The sequence below is a fragment of the Ovis aries genome, chromosome 11, assembly GCF_016772045.2.
Source record: "Ovis aries strain OAR_USU_Benz2616 breed Rambouillet chromosome 11, ARS-UI_Ramb_v3.0, whole genome shotgun sequence".
Lineage (NCBI taxonomy): Eukaryota > Metazoa > Chordata > Mammalia > Artiodactyla > Bovidae > Ovis > Ovis aries.
The window spans coordinates 12,390,426-12,410,829 of NC_056064.1; the positions used below are offsets into that span (position 1 = coordinate 12,390,426).

Below are 20,404 nucleotides of genomic sequence, written 5' to 3' on the forward strand. Positions count from 1 at the left end.
TCATCATGGCTTTTCTTCCATAGTGCAGGTGTCTTTTCCTTTTGTGACTGCAGTCACTGTCCACAGTGATTTTGGAGCCCAAGAAAATAAAGTCTGTCCCTGTTTCCACTGTTTCCGCATCTGTTTACCATGAAGCTATGCAACCAGATGCTATGATCTTGGTTTTTTGAATGTTGAGTTTTAAAAATCAGCTTTTTCACTCTCCTGTCACTCATCAAGAGACTCTTTAGTTCCTCTTCGCTTTCTGCTGTTAGAGTGGTATCATCTCCATATCTGAGGTGGTTGATATTTTCCCTGGCAATCCTTAGTTCCAGCTTTTGATTCATCCAGCCTGGCATTTCGCATGTATACTCTACATATAAATTAAATAAATAGGGTGACAACATACAGCCTTGACATACTCCTTTCCCAGTTTTGAACCAATCCATTGTTCCATCTCCGGTTCTAACTGTTGCTTCTTGACTTGCATACAGATTTCTCAGGAGACAGGTAAGGTGGTCTAGTATTCCTGTCTCTTTTAAGAATTTTCCACAGTTTGTTGTGATCCACACAGTCAAGGGCTTTGGTATAGTCAGTGAAGCAGAAGTAGATGTTTTTCTGGAATTCTCTTGCTTTTTGTATGATCCAGTGGATGTTGGCAATTTGATTTCTGGTTTCTCTGTTTTTTCTAAATCCGACTTGTACATCTGGAAGTTCTCAGTTCATGTATTGTTGAAGCCTAGCTTGAAGGATTTTGAGCATTACCTTGCTATCAAGTGAAATGAGTAGGCAGTGTATTAAAGAGCAGAGACAACACTTTGCCAACAACAGTCCTTATAGTCAAAGCTCTGGTTTTTCCAGTAGTCATGTACAGATGTGATAGTTGGACCATAAAGAATGCTGAGCGCCAAAGAATTGATGGTTTCGAACTGTGGTGCTGGAGAAGACTCTTGAGAGTCCCTTAGACTGCAAGGAGATCAAACCAGTCAATCCGAAAGGAAATCAGCCCTGATTGTTCATCGTAAGGACTGATGCTAAAGTTGCAGCTCTAATACTTTGTCTACCTGATGTGAAGAACCAACTCATTGGAAGAGACTCTGAAGCTGGGGAAGATTGAGGGCAAGAGGAGAAGGGGGTGGCAGATGAGATGGTTAGATAACATTACTGACTCACTGAACCTAAGTTTGAGCAAATTCCAGGAGATAGTAAACGACAGGGAAGCCTGGCTTGCTGCAGTCCATGGTGTCACAAAGAGTTGGGCTCAACAATGAACAACAAATTTGTGTTGTTATTTAGTTGCTGAGTTGTGATCCACATAGTCAAAGGCTTTAGTGTAGTCATTGAAGCAGAAGTACGTATTTTTCTGGAATTCCCTTGCTTTCTCCATGATCCAGCAAATGTTGGCAATTTGATCTCTGGTTGCTCTGCCTTTTCTAAACCTAGCGTGTACATCTGGAAATTCTTGGTTCACGTACTGCTGAAGCCCAACTTGAAGGATTTGAGCATTACCTTGCTAGCATGTGATATGAGCACAATTGTACAGGAGAAGTCCAATATTAAGATATTAGCAGAGTTTTGTTCCCTCTGAAATCTACATGGAGGAATCCTTCCTTTTTCCTAACTTCTGATGGTAGCCCTCAATGCTTGGTGTTCCTTGACTTGCCAGTTGCTTCCCTCCAATCTCTCACTATCTCATCACATGGTTTCTTTCCACTGTTTCTGTCTTCTCAGTCATATTGAATTAGAACCCAACCTAATAACCTCATCTTAATTTGATTTTATCTGCAGAGACCCTTTTTCAAATGAAGTCACATTCATGAGTACTGGGGTTAAGACTTCCAACATTTTCTTTGGAGGGGGGAGATATAATTTAATGTGTAACAGATGGTCAGAGCCTTCCAGCAAATATCCCCCCTAACGGAATCAGCCATGGCATGTGGGTGGGCAGGCAAGGAACCCAGTGGGCCTTCAGAGGAATAGAATGTCTCTTCTTTCTATCACCTATGTTTCCAAATAAATTCAAATTCTCAGGTAGTTGGAGATTAGGATTTCAGCATATCTTTTGGGCAGATGCAGTTCAACCCTTAACAGCAGTATTTCAAACATTATATGTTCTTCTACCCAACTTTATTATTTCTTGCCATGTCATATTTGTCCCAGATCTTGTTGTTGTTATTGTTGTTGTTGTTTTTTACAAAATTAAAGCCAAATAAATGGTATACAAGCCAAAGAAATGGTATACTATACAGATTTTTCAGTTTGCTTTTTGTACTGAAGATTATTGATATTTACCATGTTGGAACATTAATTCCTGTATTTTAATTGCTATATAGTATTTCATTGTGTGTGTGTCTCAGGTTACCTGTTTTTTTGTTGGTAGACATTTATCTTTTTTTCCCCTCTAAATTTCGCTATTACAAAGATTGCTTCAGAGTATGTTGTACCTCAGGCAGATATGTATGAGTTTTTCACAAGTGGAGGTGGAGTTGCCTAGAAATTGAACTTCTAGCATAAATCTTCATCTTTACATTTTGGCAAGATACTCTCCAAGGTGTTACAGTAATGCATATTCATTAACAGTATATAAGAGTTCCAATTTATCTTAGTTTATTGCTAACACTTTGTATTGTCACACTTAAACGTTTTTTGCAAGTTTGGTATGTGAAAAGATACCACATTGCTGTTGTAATTAGCATTGGTTTTTTTTAAGGGGTAAATTGTATATTTATAAAATGGTTGGTCACTCAATAATTGTTGCCTTTCTCTTTCCTCCCTACATCCACCAGGGTACTTTTAATCTATGATAAAATTAATTCATTATTTCTTTTTCCTAGACATTTTTAGTCTATTTGCAAGTGAATCCGGGAGCTATGTTATACGGGAAGAAATGGAAAGAATGCTTCATGTGGTGGATGGTAAAGTCCCCGATACACTCAGGAAGTGTTTCTCAGAGGTACATTCAAAGATTTACGTTGCATCCCTGTGGACAGAGTATTAAATCTTAGTTGTGTAATGAGTTTAGCTGTGATGAACAGACGTTTATGTGTGGCATATTCTTGACGTTTTTGTATTTAATGGTTGAAGTTTTTTAACGATTTGTGTGCTAGACTCAAAGGTCCATAACACTTACTCTGCTGTGTTTGTGAATCTGAAAATTCCCAGTTCTACTGTAAAGGCAACTATCTCTACTTATGGTGTCATGAAACATACTCCCCCACTCTCACACCAGCATGCATACACGCACTCACAGGTGATCCTGCAGACACCTGAGCGTTGCTTAAGTTGTGGTGCTCTTCATTGCTTTTCATCATGAGCACGTAGAAATAGCACTCATTGGCCTTGAGCAGTAGGTGACCTCTGTGATCCATCAATGCCTATTTTATCATAAATGCATTTTATATATAATTTATTTTTTTAATTGGTTTGCATACTGAAATATTTGGATTTTGAAAGTTGGTCATTTTGCTGTTTTCATAAATAATATATTTTCATTGTAAAAAAACTTTAACAACAGAAAATGTGTATCTTTAACAGAGAAAATTTTTCTTTAATTTCTTTTCAGAGGTCTGCTCACATGGTAAAAGTCCCAAAAGGTGTCAAAATAAAGCTCTTCTACAGGGTTTTGATCCTTTCCTGCAGCACTCAATGCTGTGTAATTTCTTGTGGCCATTTGATCCACTTCCATTTCACAGATAAAGAATCTTTCACTGCTGTTGATTTATTCAGAGCTTTTATTCAGTTTAGTTCAGTCACCTTCCTAACTATATAAGCACTGATTATTCATACTCTAGCCATGTGCATATATCTGGTTCTGATATCTGTTTGGACTCTCTGGCTTTAGCTTTCCATCACTCTGGCTTTAAGTTTCCTCTGTGTTGATAGCACCTGGACATTTCCCTTTCTTGCTTTTCAACTTGGCTAAGCAGTTTTTGGTAGTAGTTAATGGTATTACATTTTAGTCAGCAATTCTACATGTTTGGTGCTAAAAGGATTGTCTTCCTGCATTTTTGGTTGTCTTATTGACTGGAAGTTGCTGTGATGGTATTTCAGTACCTTAAGACAAACTAGAGTATGTTTTTTGTTTTTCCTCTCTAAAATTTGCTGGCCAAATTTTATTAGAAAAAGAAAAAAGTTATCTAATCTTTGCAAGCCTGATAAATTGGATTTTTCACAGAAATATCAAGTGGTTTGCTTATTTTAGGGGAGAATGTATATTTTTTTCATTTTAATAAGGTTTATGCAGACATCCCTATTTTATAGATGGGGATTAATATGGTTAGCCACCCAGTTCTCTTAAAATTTAGGCACAATAGCAGGTACATATACTAAGATAATAATTAGTGCTGTACAGAAAAATTAAGTAGACTGCAGGAGATAGGTGGTGATAGGGAGGCGATGACTAGGTGTAGGTGTTCTGTTATGGGACGGTTAAGAACAGCTTATAAAAGAAAGGGACATTAGAACAAAGAATTTTAAGGAAATGAGTATGGTAATAAATGGATAGGGAAGTCTTATATGAAGAACAAGGTCTTTGGAAGAGAGGAGATCAAAGAAATGAGAAGCCAAGGTTTGGGGATACTCATGTGTATAGCTATTTACATCATTAGGTACTTATGGTTGTTTAAAGGAAAAAAAGACTGTGAATGGGCTAATTTTACCTAATTCAACTATTTGATGTATTTACCTACATAATTTTTGAGTAAGGTATGTGATGTGATCCACACTCTTGCTTTTTGAGTTGCTGTGTTTCCAGTAACTTGAGATGAAGGAAATCCACATAGGAGTTACATTGGTTTTTTTCTTATTGAACTTTTTTGGTTGTTGATTCTCATGGTAGGAATTCATACTTTATTTTACTCTTCAAAGATGTATCAATTTCAGAAGTTTGTTTGTTTTTAATTGCCTTTTTTAGTACTGGAAGTTTTTTTCTAGACTGCTATTGTGACAGTTTATAAAAAATTTCCATTTTGCTTCCTTATTTAGAGCCATGACTCAAGAACATAGAAAGTCATGTTTGACAGATGGGATTTTAGTACTGCCAGTTATATGGAGTGATCCTAATGGGCAAGCAGATTTGAGAGGTCGCTTTGTATTTCACTAAGTTGCCAGGCAGTATATATAGTTTGTAATTCAGGCACAGAGACTTTGGAGCCTAGACTGCTTGGGTTCAGTTCTATCTCTGCCACTGTATAACCTTGAACATACAGCTTTCAGAGCTTCGGTTTTCTCACGTGTAAAATGGGGATAATAGTATGTCTTATTGTTGCTTGAGGGTTGCTTGAGGATTAAATGAGTATAAAAATACTTAGAATTGTGCTTAGGGAATTGTAAATACGCATTAAATGTTAACTGTATGGGAAGTTGTTGGAAGCACCTATTATAACAGGCAGTTTTTCCTTAGCGGTACATGAAGGTGTGTCTTATAACAGCATCTTAGCTTCATAAAACCGTTAAAACCATCATGTCCACTGGATATAAGACGCTTTTGATTAATAAGATGTGCTTTTATGTATTACTATAAAGAATAGAAAAATACCAGTTACAGTTATTATTGATTTTAAGACTTATCCCAACGTTGGAGATGTTAACGTGTAAAAATGTGCCTCAGCTTGTGGAATTTATACTGCAAACCCTCTTTGTAGACCAAATGTGGATAGAAAAAGAAAATGGGTCTGATCCTCTAAACATGCAGCAGTGTCCTCATGTCCCTGCAGCAAGTCTGAGTGCTATAGTCCTCCATTTAGAAAGCTAAGACTTCCAGTGTTGTCTTTTTATTTATTGGCTGTGCTGGGTATTCGTTGCTGTGTGTGGACTTTCTCTAATTGCATCCAGTGAGGGCTCTTCTTTGTTGTGAGGCATCAGTTTCTCATTGTTGTGGAACACAGATTCTAGGCCCACAGGCTTCAGTCGTTGCAGCACGCAGGCTCAGTAGTTGTGGCCCATGGGCTTAGTTGCTCCTTGGCAAGTGGGATCTTAGTTCGCTAACCAGGGATCCAACCTGTGTCCCCTGCCAGGTGTATTCTTACCTGCTGGACCACCAGGGAAGTCCCTCCAATGTTGTCTTGATTGCTTTGATTGTATTGTTAAATATTCTGAAACCATGAAGCTAAGCATATTACTATACTTAATAGGATGCTACTAACAATATAGAAATTATTTCTACTGCAACTCTTTTAGGTTATAAGTTATTTGTATCACTTAATAGCTCCATCAGGATTATAGCTACTAGGCTCCTGAGTGTCATTCTTCATTGTATTTCTATGTGGGTTGCTTCTGCGTTTTTCTCATAGAAATATCTGGCCCATGCTCTTGTCTTCCAGTCAAAGAGATTGACTTACACAGCCATATGTTTTTTTCTCACCCTGGACGCTTTTTTTCTCCACAGATTTAGCAAGACAAGTACTTGGAAAGAAAGCAAAGAAATAGAAACCTTGCTTCTTTTTTGTATTCTAGTTGACTTGTGAATGTATGTTTTCAGTGATGACTTTTGGAAGGGGACTCCTGGATAGTTTTTAATTTACCAATGAAATTTAAAACATTATTCATATTCCATACACATTGATTAAAATGTGCTAATTCTAACCAATGGAAGTGTTGAAGAAGCAGGATAAAACAAATGAAAAATTGCTTTTATTAAGTATTGAAAGAAATGCAGTTTACACTGATTGTAAGATGTACCTTAGCAAATAAAATGTGACTTAGTGGAAATTCACTGCTTTAATGAATTGATAAAATAATTTGCAATTACCGTATAGGTTTTATGTAAATAGAAATTCTGAAATAGCTATATTTGAAGATAGTTTTTTTTCCCTATAATGATATTTAGATTATTCTTCCTTTATAGATAGTAGAAGGGAGTATATGTCAATTAAATGCAAATTTAAAATTGTGTAAGTTCCAAGTAAGGTACCTTAAAGTTTAACTAAACCTGTGTTTTCTTGTTTTAATTTTAGGGTGAAAAGGTAAACTATGAAAAGTTTAGAAATTGGCTTCTTCTGAACAAAGATGCTTTTACCTTCTCTCGTTGGCTACTGTCTGGAGGTGTATATGTGACCCTCACTGATGATAGTGATACTCCCACTTTCTACCAAACTCTGGCTGGAGTCACACATTGTAAGTAATGGCATTTTATTGTGCTCTGTTCACTTTTTAATACAGTTGCCTGGTAATATGAGAATATGCCCATTATCAGTGTGGCTTTTTTTTTCTTCCAAAATGTAATAACATGGAATGCTGGAGACTTGAGTACATAACTGAAAAAGATAAATGTTTTTTTGTCTACTCACTGAATACTTTCGTACTGCAAATGTATAAGTTTTTTTCCCCCACACCAAGCAATTCTCCAGTGCTCTGTGGACACCAACTGGGTGTCCTACACTTTAGTTCAGTTCTGACACTGTCTGCCTGGGATTAGCACAGACCCATCCCACAGGTTTAGGTCTCAGTCCCAAAAGACTGTCCCCTGCCCTCCCCGCTTCAGATGCCAACTCCAGATTGTGACCTGTGCTTCTGACTGACCACCTGAAAATGAGACTTCCCATGACCCTCTCCTTGGGTTTGGTAATTTACTAGAACTTTAGGAAACATTTACTTTTACTGATTTATTATATAATAAAAGCTGTATTAAAGGATACAGATGAACAGCTGGGTGAACAGATACGTAGGACGGAATCTGGAAGGGTCCCACACACAGGAGTTTCTGTCCACATGGAGCTGTGTTGCCCCCTTCTTGGCATGTAGATGTGTTTAGATGCTCTCCAGACCCTGTGCTTGGGATTTTTGTGCAGGCTTTGTTACATAAGCATTATCAGTTATTAACTGTATTTCTAAATCTTTTCTTTCCAGAGAATGGGGAGGAATGGGGTTAAAAGTTCCAAGTTTCTAGTGTATGGTTTGGTCTTTCTAGTGACCAGCCCCTTTCCAGGAACCTACCGAGAGTTACTTCAGGCATCAGAACAAAAGATTCCTGTCACCCAGAAAATTCTGAGGGATTTAGGAGCTCTGCATCAGACATTCCTGTCACTCAGGAAATTAAAGAAATTTCCTCAAAAGAGAAAATATTAACAAGAACTGGGATCAATATCACTTATTTCACAGCAGCCCTCTACTAACTGTTCTTAACCAAGCTATATTAGTTCCTAGGGCTGCTGTAACAAAATTAACACAATCCATAAACTGAAAAAACAGAAATCTACTCTTACAGTTCTGGAAGCTGAAATCAAAGTGTTAATAGAGTCATGTTCCCTCTGAAGATCCCAGGGAAGCATCTTTCCTTGCCTCTCCCAGCTTCTTGTGAACCCAGGCTTTGCTTGACTTGTGGCAGCATAATTCTAGTTTCTGCCTCTGTTTTCATATAGCCTTCTGTCTGTGTGTGTCTGTGTCTTCTCCCCTTCTTTTAAAGACACCACTCTTTGGACTTAAGGCCCAGTCTAAGTTTAGGATGATTTTAACTCTAGAGCCCTAATTCATTACATCTGCAAAGACCCTATTTCCAAGTGAGGTCACATTCTGTGATTCCAGGTGATAATGAACTTTTGAGGGATGCTGTTGAGTCCACCACAGCACAGGCCTAAGTGTCAACTTCTACTGTTCTTTTCTGTGGTTACAGAATGGATGTACTCTGGGCTTTTGCGTATGCTACTTCTTAACACTAGAAGGATTGCCTTTGCCTTTTATTCTCCCTGTAAACCCTAGTCATCCTTGAAGATTTAAGTCACATGCTGCTTGCTTTCCATGAAATGTTTTCTTGCCTTCCTGTGAGAAATCATCTCTCCTTCCTCTGAACTCTCATAACATTCTATTTTGTACTCTTCTTGGATGAACTTAGCACTTTCATCTTTGTATTATAATTATTTATAATATTTTATTTATTTGTACATGTCATTTCTCTTAAATCATAGAGAGTCTGTATTATTCTTTTATTCACTCTCAGTGTCAAGCCTTAAATAAGTCTATTTGTTGACCACGTAGAGGACCTTGGGTATCAAACACTGTTTGTATTTATTTTTTCTTGTAATTTATGAGTTGGCTACTAATTATTCACCAGCTGCTTTCTCTCTCATTTTTATTCCATTGTTACCAAAAATTCTGACACATAAATCCTGGCATGAATAGGCAATTAATTTGATGCTCCTACTTTTTCAGCACAACTGTCTTTATTTTGAGAGGAAAGCCTTTTTAAAAAAATCATTTTGTATAAAAAATTAGGAAATCTTTTTATACTTTAAGCTTTATCATTGTCAGTCATATGGATGTTCTGCTGAACTCTTGCTTTCATTTGTAATTGTATGGTAAATTATTTTTCTATCATTGGCTAAGGATGTGATTACTTTCCTTGAATGACTCATGTTATAGAAAAAAATGTTCTGACACTTAGTAAAATGGTAAACAAGACTTTAAAAAATTATTTTTGGCTGCTCTACATCTTTGTTGCTGTGCTCAGGCTTTTTCTAGTTGCAGCATGTGGGCTCTAGGGCTCTCGGGCTCTAGTAGTTATAGCACACGGTCTTAGTTGCTCAGCATGTGGAATCTTCTCGAACCAGGGATAGAACCCAGGTCCCCTGGATTGGCGGGCTAATTCTTATCCACTATACCACCAGGGAAGTCCCATAAACAAAACTTTATTCAAGACTTTTGCGGTAGCATATTGCAGTAATGGAGAGAGATTGGTCTTACCTCCAAATATTATAAGGAAAGCAACTTACAGCCAAGGAGCAAGGTGAGGTGATCAGTGGAAGGAAAATTACTAAGAGAAATCATCAAGGGTAGGGGAATTCTTACTAAAAGCCAGCCAAAGACTTATTCATTAAATATGGGGTATGAGGAACTTGATCAGGTGTCAAGGGTGGGGGATGATACAGCAGGATTCTTTGCTAAGATTCAGCTGGACAGGTCAACGTCAGAATAAGGGGCCAACTTCTGAGCCTAGTTGAAAAGAGGGCTCAAAGGAGTGGGACTAAATTTTAGTCAAGGTGAGAGTCTCTGTCAGCTGGTTCAAGTTGAATTAGTTCTGACACACTTTGCAAATACAAATGCTGCTTCAGTTCAGTTCAGTCACTCAGTCGTGTCCGACTCTTTGCGACTCCATGAATTGCAGTGCGCCAGGCCTCCCTGTCCATCACCAACTCCCAGAGTTTACCCAAACTCATGTCCATTGAATCGGTGATGCCATCCAGCCATCTCATCCTCTGTCGTCCCCTTCTCCTCCTGCCCCCAATCCCTCCCAGCATCAGCGTCTTTTCCAATGAGTCAACTCTTTGCATGAGGTGGCCAAAGTATTGGAGTTTCAGCTTTAGCATCAGTCCTTCCAAAGAACACCCAGGACTGATCTCCTTTACAATGGCCTAGTTGGATCTCCTTGCAGTCCAAGGGACTCTGAAGAGTCTTCTTCAACACCACAGTTCAAAAGCATCAATTCTTCGGCACTCAGCTTTCTTCACTGTCCAACTCTCACATCCATACATGACCACTAGCCTTGACTAGATGGACCTTTGTTGGCACAGTAATGTCTCTACTTTTCAATATGCTATCTAGGTTGGTCATAACTTTCCTTTCAAGGAGTAAGCATCTTTTAATTTCATGGCTGCAGTCACCATCTGCAGTGATTTTGGAGACCCCCAAAATAAAGTCTGACACTGTTTCCACCATTTCCCATCTATTTCCCATGAAGTGATGGGACCAGATGCCATGATCTTAGTTTTCTGAATGTTGAGCTTTAAGCCAAGTTTTTCACTCTCCTCTTTCACTTTGATCAAGAGGCGTTTTAGTTCCTCTTCACTTTCTGCCATAAGGGTGGTGTCATCTGCATATCTGAGGTTATTGATATTTCTTCAGGCAATCTTGATTCCAGCTTGTGCTTCTTCCAGCCCAGCGTTTCTCATGATGTACTCTGCATATAAGTTGAATAAGCTGCTTATTGTTTGTTTTCCAAAGCACTGTATCAAAGATTACAGGCTTGTGTAAATTTAATCAGTCAAAATTATTACCAAAATATTAAAAATGTTATCCCATTATGTGGCTCCATTTTAATTTGAAAATGATTTTTTCAGTTTAATTTTTTATCAGTTGGGAAGATTTGGGGATTTTTAATGGTATCTAAAAGTACCTGCAAGGAGATCCAACCAGTCCATCCTAAAGGAGATCAGTCCTGGGTGTTCATTGGAAGGAACTGATGCTGAAGCTGAAACTCCAATACTTTGGCTACCTCATGCAAAGAGTTGACTTCATTGGAAAAGACCCTGATGCTGGGAGTGATTAGGGGCAGGAGGAGAAGGGGACGACAGAGGATGAGATGGCTGGATGGCATCACTAACTCGATGGACATAAGTTTGAGTGAACGCCGAGAGTTGGTGATGGACAGGGAGACCTGGCGTGCTGTGATTCGTGGAGTCGCAAAGAGTCGGAGACGACTGAGCGACTGAACTGAACTGACTGAAAAGTACATTACCTTTGCCTTGTTAAAAAATATTTTATCTTGAATTTATGCATTGTTTCATCTGAAATAATGACCTAATTTCTGAACTGAGTGGCTTTTTCCTAGGCTCATTGTACCTACTAATACCTCTGCAACATTTTAGTACTATTGACTGTTTGCTTGAAATTCTCTTCTCCCTTAATTTTGAAACATTGTAGTTTTAAGTTATTTCTCATTGATCAGCCTTTAACTCTATTCTATTCTTAACTGCTTTTGCTTCATTACAGCCATTTCTTTTGCTTCATTTATCCTTCATGTCTTTGCAGATGATACCTAGATGAAGTTTGCTGATCTTGAGGTATCAAACTGTATATTCATTTTAATAAATGCCTCCTGGATATATATTCTAACATCTTAATTTCATATCTAACACCTTTCCTTACTTCAGTCCATTTATAGGTCAAAAAAAGCAAACATCCTGTTCTTCCTCCTATGATTTTTTTTTTCTCTCTTTTTTGAAATTCAAGTATAGTTTTTGCGTTTGTTGTTTAGTTGCCAAATTGTGTCCAACTCTTTTTGTGACCCCCATGGACTCTGTAGCCTGCCAGACTCCTCTGTCCATGGAATTCTTCAGGCAAGAATACTGGAATGGGGAGCCATTCCCTTCTCCAGGGGATCTTCCCGACCCAGGGACTAAGCCTGGGTTGCCTGCATTGAAGACAGATTCTTTACTGTCTGAGCCACCGGGGAAGCCCTTAAATCTTTATAACTAGGCTCAAACATTTTTATTAATCAAAATAGGAAACATTGGTCAACTTATTTTCACCAATGAGAAATAAGTTTGTTTATTCCTCTAGTATAAAATCCTTGCTTCACGATTCGACAAACTCTTGGAAAGCATTTTCTGGATCCTGCTGGTTGTGAAAGCATTTTCACTGCAAAACAAGTTTTTGAGATGCTGGAAGAAGTGGTAGTCAGTTGGCTGAACATCAGGTGAATGTGGCAGGTGAGGCAAAACTTAGTAGTCCAATTCGTTCAGCTTCTGAGTTATTGGTTGTGTGATAGTTGGTCGAGTGTTGTTGTGGGAAAGAATCGGGCTCTTTCTGTTGACCAAAGCTGGCTGCAGGCACTGCAGTTTTAGGTGCATCTCATTGATCTGCTGTATATAGTCCTCAAATATAATGATTTCACCAGGATTCAGAATGCTGTGGTGGAGCAGATTGATTTCAGACATGCACAGCAGTAAATGGCAGCTTAACAGAAAGCAGCAGCGAGCAATAGCTGGAAGCAAGGTCTTAATTTCCCAGACTGGGAGTCCTAACCACTGGACCACAGGGGCCAGCAGTGAAGGCTAGAGTCCCTTCCTAGTCCTTGCCTGACTGGTTAAAAACGAATTCAGGCAAGGAGGCAGAAGGTAAAGAGTAAAGTAAGAAGCTTCTGTCTTCCTTCAGGCCAATCATCTTGCTTTGTTCCCCTCCCCCTGCTAATTTGTATCAGGACTCTCCTCTGGGGTGCACATGCACCCCTTTAGCCAAGATGAATCTTGAAGCAAAGACTTCTGTGAGGAGCAGGACTCACTGTGGCCTGGAATTATCCTCTGACTTTTGACCCCAAAGAGCCTTTACGGAAATGTATAGTGTCTCCCTTATCCTAAAAAGGAGGAAGTGGAGATCCTTCAGTCCTTTACTCAAAAAGGGTTTTGCCTCTGTCCTTGCCATAATTATTTCTTCGCCATAATTATATTTCCTCAAAATGTTTACAAGAGAAAAAGACTGGCTGTTTACCTTGTTTCTTTTGTTACTTCCATTTCGGAGAGCAATTGTAAATTCCTCAACTGGAGCCCACATAGCTCTTGTCTCAGGAAGTGCTGACAGGGGGCCGGCTGATTGTCAATGTCCAACTTGGAACCCATCTCAAGATGGGTAGCAGACTGCCAAACAGTGACCATGACCTTTTTCTGATGCAAGTTTGGCTTTGAAAAGTGCTTTGGAGCTTCTTCTCAGTCCAGCCACTGAGCTGGTCATCTCCAGTTTTTGTAGAAAATCCGCTTTTCGTCACCCATCACAATCCAATTGAGAAATCGTTCATTTTTGTTGAGCGGCATAAGAGAAGACAATACTTCAGAATGACGATTTTTTTAATTTGCTGTCAGTTAATGAGGCACTCACTCAGCAAGGTTTTTCCCCTTTCCAATTTGCTTCAAGTGCCAAACGAGTGTAGAGTGGTAGACACTGAGTTCTTCAGCAGCTTCTTGGGTAGTTGTAAGAGGATCAGGTTTGATGATTGGTCTCAGTTGGTTGTTGTCAACTTCTGATGGCCGGTCACTATGCTCCTCATCTTCAAGGCTCTCTTCTCATTTGCAAAACTTCTTAAACCACCACTGCACTGTATGGTCGTTAGCAGATCCTGGGCCAAATGGATTGTTGACATTGCAAGTTGTTTGCACTGCTTTAGGACCCATTTTGAACTGGAATAACAAAATTGCTTGAATTTGCTTTTTGTCTAATATCCCTAGTCTAAAATAAATATAAAATACACATCAAGTAGTAAGTCATTAGCAAAAAAAAAAAAAAGTGAGAAATGTGTATTAAAATGCTATGTAACATAACCACATTTATTTAAGGATGTATTCCAGAATCAAATGGCAAATTTCAACAGTGCAAAAACTGGAATTACATTTGCACCAACCTAATAATTCTAGTAATCCAGTTTGAAGTTACCTTTGACTTCTCTTTATCAAGCTTCATATTAAATCCTATCAATCTTAACTCAACCATATTTCTTGCATCTTTCTTTGCTACTCTCATCATTATGATAGTTTTTCTTACTTATCTAACCTGACTATGGTTTGATAATAGGAGTAATGAAAGACACATTTCTGTTTTTGTTTACTTCAGTTCAGTTCAGTCGCTCAGTCATGTCTGACTCTTTGCTACCCCATGAATCACAGCACTCCAGGCCTCCCTGTCTATCACCAACTCCTGGAGTTCACTCAGACTCACGTCCATCGAGTCAGTGATGTCGTCCAGCCATCTCATCCTCTGTCGTCCCCTTCTCCTCCTGCCCCAATCCCTCCCAGCATCAGAGTCTTCTCCAATGAGTCAACGCTTAACATGAGGTGGCCAAAGTACTGGAGTTTCAGCTTTAGCGTCATTCCTTCCAGAGAAATTCCAGGGCTGATCTTCAGAATGGACTGGTTGGATCTCCTTGCAGTCCAAGGGACTCTCAAGAGTCTTCTCCAACACCACAGTTCAAAAGCATCAATTCTTCGGCGCTCAGCTTTCTTCACAGTCCAACTCTCACATCCATACATGACCACTGGAAAAACCATAGCCTTGACTAGACGGACCTTTGTTGTTTACTTAGTGTTCATAAAAGCAAAAACAAACCATTCTTCCCTGTTTTGAAACCTTTGAGAAATCTTCATATTCTGTAGAACAAAGTTTTAAACTCCTTAATATGACTCTTAAGTCTCTTAGTTTATTATTCTTAATTTTCAATACCCATTTCTCCTCACTTATGTTCTCAGATTCAACTAAAGAGCACTGGTCAGTATTCCATGACTATACCATGAACTTCCATGGCTACCCTATCTACCATCACTCCTAATATTCCTTCATATAAGAATACATTCCATCTTTCAGTTCTTGACAAGTAAAATGCTTTATCATCAATCCTAACTCAAATGTCATAACCCTTTTGTCATGCCTTCTCCATTTTTCTGCAGCTGGAATTAATCAGTTTTTCTCTTTGCATTCCTACACACTTTACTTTTGAATTAAAGTAGTTAAGATGCTTTTTGCCTTACTGTAAAGTCAGTTGAAAATGGCTTTGTTTTTCAACAGAAGTTACAAGCAAGTCTCTTGAGGACAAGGCTTATATTCTATTCTTCTTTGAGTTTTTCTTAGTTTAGTGAACCACAGTGCATGTTGTTGGACTGAACTGTGTTGGAAAATTTTCAGCAACCAAAAGTCTGCATTCTGAGTATTGATTTAAACATTTGAATTCCCCAGGAAAGAGCAGGAGGAATATGTTGTTTTAGGATTGTAGGACTAAACCCATAGGAGGGAGAAGGACCAAGATAAATCATCATGTTTGAATAAAGTTTAACAACTTCATAGTATGTAAGTGTTCATATAAAGACCTACCATATTTTTAGAGTGGAAATGAATTGTATATGTCAATTTAAAGAACTGCTTAAGATTGCAAAATAGTTGTTTTTAGATCTTCCCTTTAAAACTTTTGGTTAGAAAACTTAGGTGAGCTACAGAAAATTGGTTAGCAGTAACTTGAGGCGCATAGAGATCAGTCTACTTTAAATATTATAGGGAAAAAGAAGATGTGTGTATGCATATAACTGATTCACTTTGCTGTACAGTAGAAACTAACTGAACATTGTAAAGCAACTATACTCCAATAAATACTAATTTAAAAAATAAATAAAATGTCAAAAAAAAAACCACCACTACATGGAATAAGCTGTCTGAACTAGTTATTTTATCTCCTATAATGTACCTGTTGGTTTCCTTGGTGGCTATAGAAATAAGTTGGCAGTGTGTGGTAAAAACCTGAAGAAATAACTTACGCTTTTAATTTTCTCGCTTATTTATAATATTTTTAATTGCTGACCTCTTAGCTGAATTTTGTTGTATCCTTATTTCTTGTAAGAAGGATATACCAAAATAATCAACTGTTCAACCACTATTTTGTAGTTAATGGCCTTTATCTTGAGCATTAGAATTATTTGAAGAGGGTGTTAAAAGTGCAGGTTACTGGTTCTGCTTCAAAGATTTTTTTATCTGTGGGCCGTAGGGCTCTGTACTTTTAACGCTGGGTAATTCTGATATGGATGGACCATGAACTGCATTTTGAGAAATAATTTGTTATTGTTGTTCAGTCACTCAGTTGTGTCCAACTATTTACAACCCCATGGACTACAGCCTCCTAGAGCTTGCTCAAACTCATGTCTGTTGAATCAGTGATGCCATCCAATCATCTTATCCTCTTTCGTCCCCTTCTCCTGCCTTCAATCTCTCTCAGCATCAGGGTCTTTTCCAGTGAGTCAGTTCTTTGCCTCAACTTCAGCTTCAGTCTCAGTTCTTCCAGTGAATATTCAGGGTTGATTTCCTTTAGGATGGACTGGTTTGACCTCCTTGCTGTCCAAGGGACTCTCAAGAGTCTTCTACAGCACTGCAGTTCAAAAGCATCAGTTCTTTGGCATGCTCAGCCTTCTTTATGGTCCAGCTCTCACATTCATACATGACTACTGGAAAAACTGTAGCTTTGACTATACGGACCTTTGTTGGCAAAGTAATGTCTCTGCTTTTTAATATGCCGTCTAGGTTTGTCATTGTTTTCCTTCCAAGGCGCAGTTGAAAGCGAAAGTATCTGACTCTTTGTGACCCATGCACAGTCCATGGAAATCTCTAGGCCAGAATACTGGAGTGGGTAGCCTTTCGCCTCTCCAGGGGTTCTTCCCAACCTAGGGGTTGAACCCAGGTCTTCCACATTGCAGGTGGATTCTTTCCTAGCTGAGCCACAAGGGAAACCCAAGAATACTGGAGAGGGCAGCCTATCCCTTCCTCCAGTGGCTCTTCCCAACACAGGAATTGAACTGGGGTCTCCTGCACTGCAGGTGGATTCTTTACCAACTAAGCTATCAGGGAAGCCAGAATACTGGAGTGAGTAGAGTAGCCATTTCCTTCTCCAGGGGATCTTCCCAGCCCAGGGATCGAACCCAGGCCTCCTGCATTGCAGGCAGAGTCTTCACCAGCTGAGCCACCAGGGATGCCCTCCAAAGAGCAAGTGTCTTTTATTTTCAGAGCTGCCGTCACCATCTGCAATGATTTTGGAGGCCAAAAAAAGTCATCACTATTTCGTTTCCCCATCTATTTGCTATGAAAGAAGTGCTGGGACCAGATGCCATGATCTTAGTTTTTGAATGTTGAGTTTTAAGCCAGGTTTTTCTCTCTCCCCTTTCACTTTCATCAAGAGGCTCTTCAGTTCTTCTTTGCTTACTGCCATAAGGGTGGTGTCATCTGCATTTGTGAGGTTATTGGTATTTCTCCTGGCAGTCTTGATTCCAGCTTGTGATTCATCCAGCCAGGCATTATGCATGATGTACTCTGCATATAAGTTAAATAAACAGGGTAATAATATATATACTCCTTTCTCAATTTGGAACCAGTCTGTTGTTCCATGTTCAGTCCTAACTGTTGTTTCTTGACCTGCATACAGGTTTCACAGGAGGCAGGTGGTATGGTATTTCCATCTCTTTCGGAATTTTTTCACAATTTTTTGTGATCCACACAGTCAAAAGTTTAGCTTAGTCAATGAAGCAGAAGTAGATGTTTTTCTGGAATTTCCTTGCTTTCTGTATGATCCAGTGGATGCTGGCAGTTTGATCTCTGGTTCCTCTACCTTTTCTAAATTAAGCTTGTACATCTGAAAGTTCTCAGCTGATGTACTGTTGAAGCCTAGCTTGAAGGATTTCGAGCATTACTTGCTAGTATTTGATTTAAGTGCAATTGTGTGGTAGTTGGAACATTCTTTGGCTTTGCCCTTCTTTGAGATTGGCATGAAAAGTGACCTTTTACAGTCCTGTGGCCACTGCCGAGGTTTCCAAATTTGCTGGCATATTGAGTGTAGCACTTTAACAGCATCATCTTTTAAGATTTGAAATAGCTCAGCTAAAATTCCATCACCTCCACTAGCTTTGTTCGTAGTGATACTTCATAAGGGCCACTTCACACTCTGTGATGTCTGGCTCTAGGTGAGTGATCATATACCATCATGGTTATATTCAGGTCATTAAGATCTTTTTTGTATAGTTATTCTTCTGTGTATTCTTGCCACCTCATCTTAATATCTTCTGCTTCTGTTAGGTCCATACAGTTTCTGTCCTTTATTGTGCCTGTCTTTGCATGAAACATTCCCTTGTTATCTCTGATTTTCTTGAAGAAATCTCTAGTCTTTCTCATTCCATTGTTTTCCTCTATCTCTTTGCAGAGTTCAGTCAGCCACTTATTTAGTCTGCAAACCTCTTAACTTCTTACTTTGTCTATGGAAAACAGGGATAATGATACAACTTACATCATAGATTTGTGGTAAGGAGGGCAGGGAAGGAAAAGTATTATCCTCTGCTCATCTTGGGTTCATTGGGTGGGGCCCTTTAAATTAGACTAACAAAAGACAGAAAACAGAAAAACATAAGCTTGCTTATTACTTACTAAGTTACTTACGCACTGGAACATTTAGTGATGAATAACTCAAAGGGGTGGCTAGAGCTTGAGCTTACATAGCATCTTAGCAAAGAGGGATAATTTTGTGGAGAAGTGACAAAACAAAGGAAAAGAACTTTGAGCTGCTAGGAGTGGCACATTGTGGGAAAACAAATACATGGAAAAACCGTTGCTTGATGTATGTGTGTTAGTCACTCAGACGTGTTCAACTCTTTGCGACCCCATGGTCTGTCCATGGAATTCTTTAGGCAGGAATACTGGAGTGGGTTGCCATTCCCTTTTCCAGAAGATCTTCCCGACTCAGGGATCAAACGTGGGTTTCCTGCATTCCTGGGAATCCTGCCGATTCTTTACTGTCTGCGCTACTAGAGAAGCCTTTGGTTGATTTGGCTGGTTAATAAGATTTGTTACGCAGATTCTTTCTTCTGGTGCCATCTCCAGGTTGATAAGGATCTAGAGTTTTCTCTGGTGATTAACATCTATCCTTCCTGGTAGAAGAGTTATTATTGTTCAGTTGCTCAGTCATGTCTGACTCTTTGTAACCCCATGGACTGCACACTCCAGGCTTAACCTGTCCTTGACCATCTCCTGGAGCTTGCTCAAACTCATGTCCAGTGAGTCAGTGATGCCATCCAGACATCTTGTCCTCTGTCTTCCCCTTCTCCTCCTGCCTTCAATCTTTCCCAGCATCAGGGTCTTTTCTAATGACTCAGTTCTTCGCATCAGGTGACCAAAGTATTGGAGCTTCAGCAGCAGTCCTTCCAATTAATATTCAGGGTTGATTTCCTTTAGGATGGACTGTTTTGATCTCTTTGCAGCCCAGGAACTCTCAAGCGTCTTCTCCAGCACCACAGTTCAAAAGGATTGATTATTCAGTGCTCAACCTTCTATATGGCCCAACTGTCACATCCATACATGACTACTGGAAAAACCATAGCTTTCACTATATGGATCTTTGTTGGCAAAGTAACATCTCTGCTTTTAATACACTTTCTAGGTTTGTCATAGCTTTTCTTCCAAGGGGCAAGTGTCTTTTAATTTCATGGCTGCACTCACCATCTGCAGTGATTTGGAGGCCAAGAAAGTAAAGTCTGTCACTGTTTTCATTATTTCCCCATCTGTTTGCCATGAAGTAATGGGACCGGATGCCATGGTCTTCGTTTTTTCAGTGTTGAGTTTTAAGCCAGCTTTTTTACTCTCCTCTTTCACCTTTATCAAGAGGATCTTTAGTTCCTCTTCACTTTCTGCCATAAGGGTGATGTCATCTGCATATCTGAGGTTATTGATACTTTCCCGGCAATCTTGATTTCAACTTCTGCTTCATCCAGCCCATGATTTCGAATGATGTATGTACTCTGCATATAAGTTAAGTAAGCAGAGTGACAATATGCAGTACTTTTTTCCCAGTTTGGAACCAGTCCATTGTTCCATACGTGGTTCTAACAATTGCTTCTTGACCTGCATACGTGCTTCCCAGGAGACAAATGAGATGGTCTGGTAGTCCCATCTTTTTAAGAATTTGCCACTGTTTGTGATGCACACAGTCAAAGGCTTTTGCGTAAGTCAGTGAAGCAGAAGTAGTTGTTTTTCTGGAATTCTCTTGCTTTTTTTATGATCCATCGGATTTTGGCAATTTGATCTCTGATTCCTCTGCTTATTCTAAATCCCTCTTGAACATCTGGAAATTCTTGGTTCACATACTGTTGAAGCCTAGCATGGAGAATTTTGAGCATTACTTTGCTAGCGTGTGAAATGAGTACAGTTGTGCAGT

The 20,404-nt window shown here is 39.1% G+C and overlaps 1 protein-coding gene across 6 annotated transcripts in view; it reads left to right on the forward strand.

Annotated features, from left to right (window-relative positions):
- USP32 (ubiquitin specific peptidase 32) overlaps window positions 1-20,404 on the forward strand; it is a 198,682-nt gene that overhangs the window by 102,389 nt on the left and 75,889 nt on the right. For all 6 annotated transcript variants that reach the window (XM_060395174.1, XM_060395175.1, XM_060395176.1 and 3 more), the window contains 2 exons: window positions 2,814-2,932; window positions 6,933-7,092. In XM_060395174.1, coding sequence (XP_060251157.1) covers window positions 2,814-2,932; window positions 6,933-7,092 — 279 coding nt within the window. The remainder of the gene's footprint in view (window positions 1-2,813; window positions 2,933-6,932; window positions 7,093-20,404) is intronic.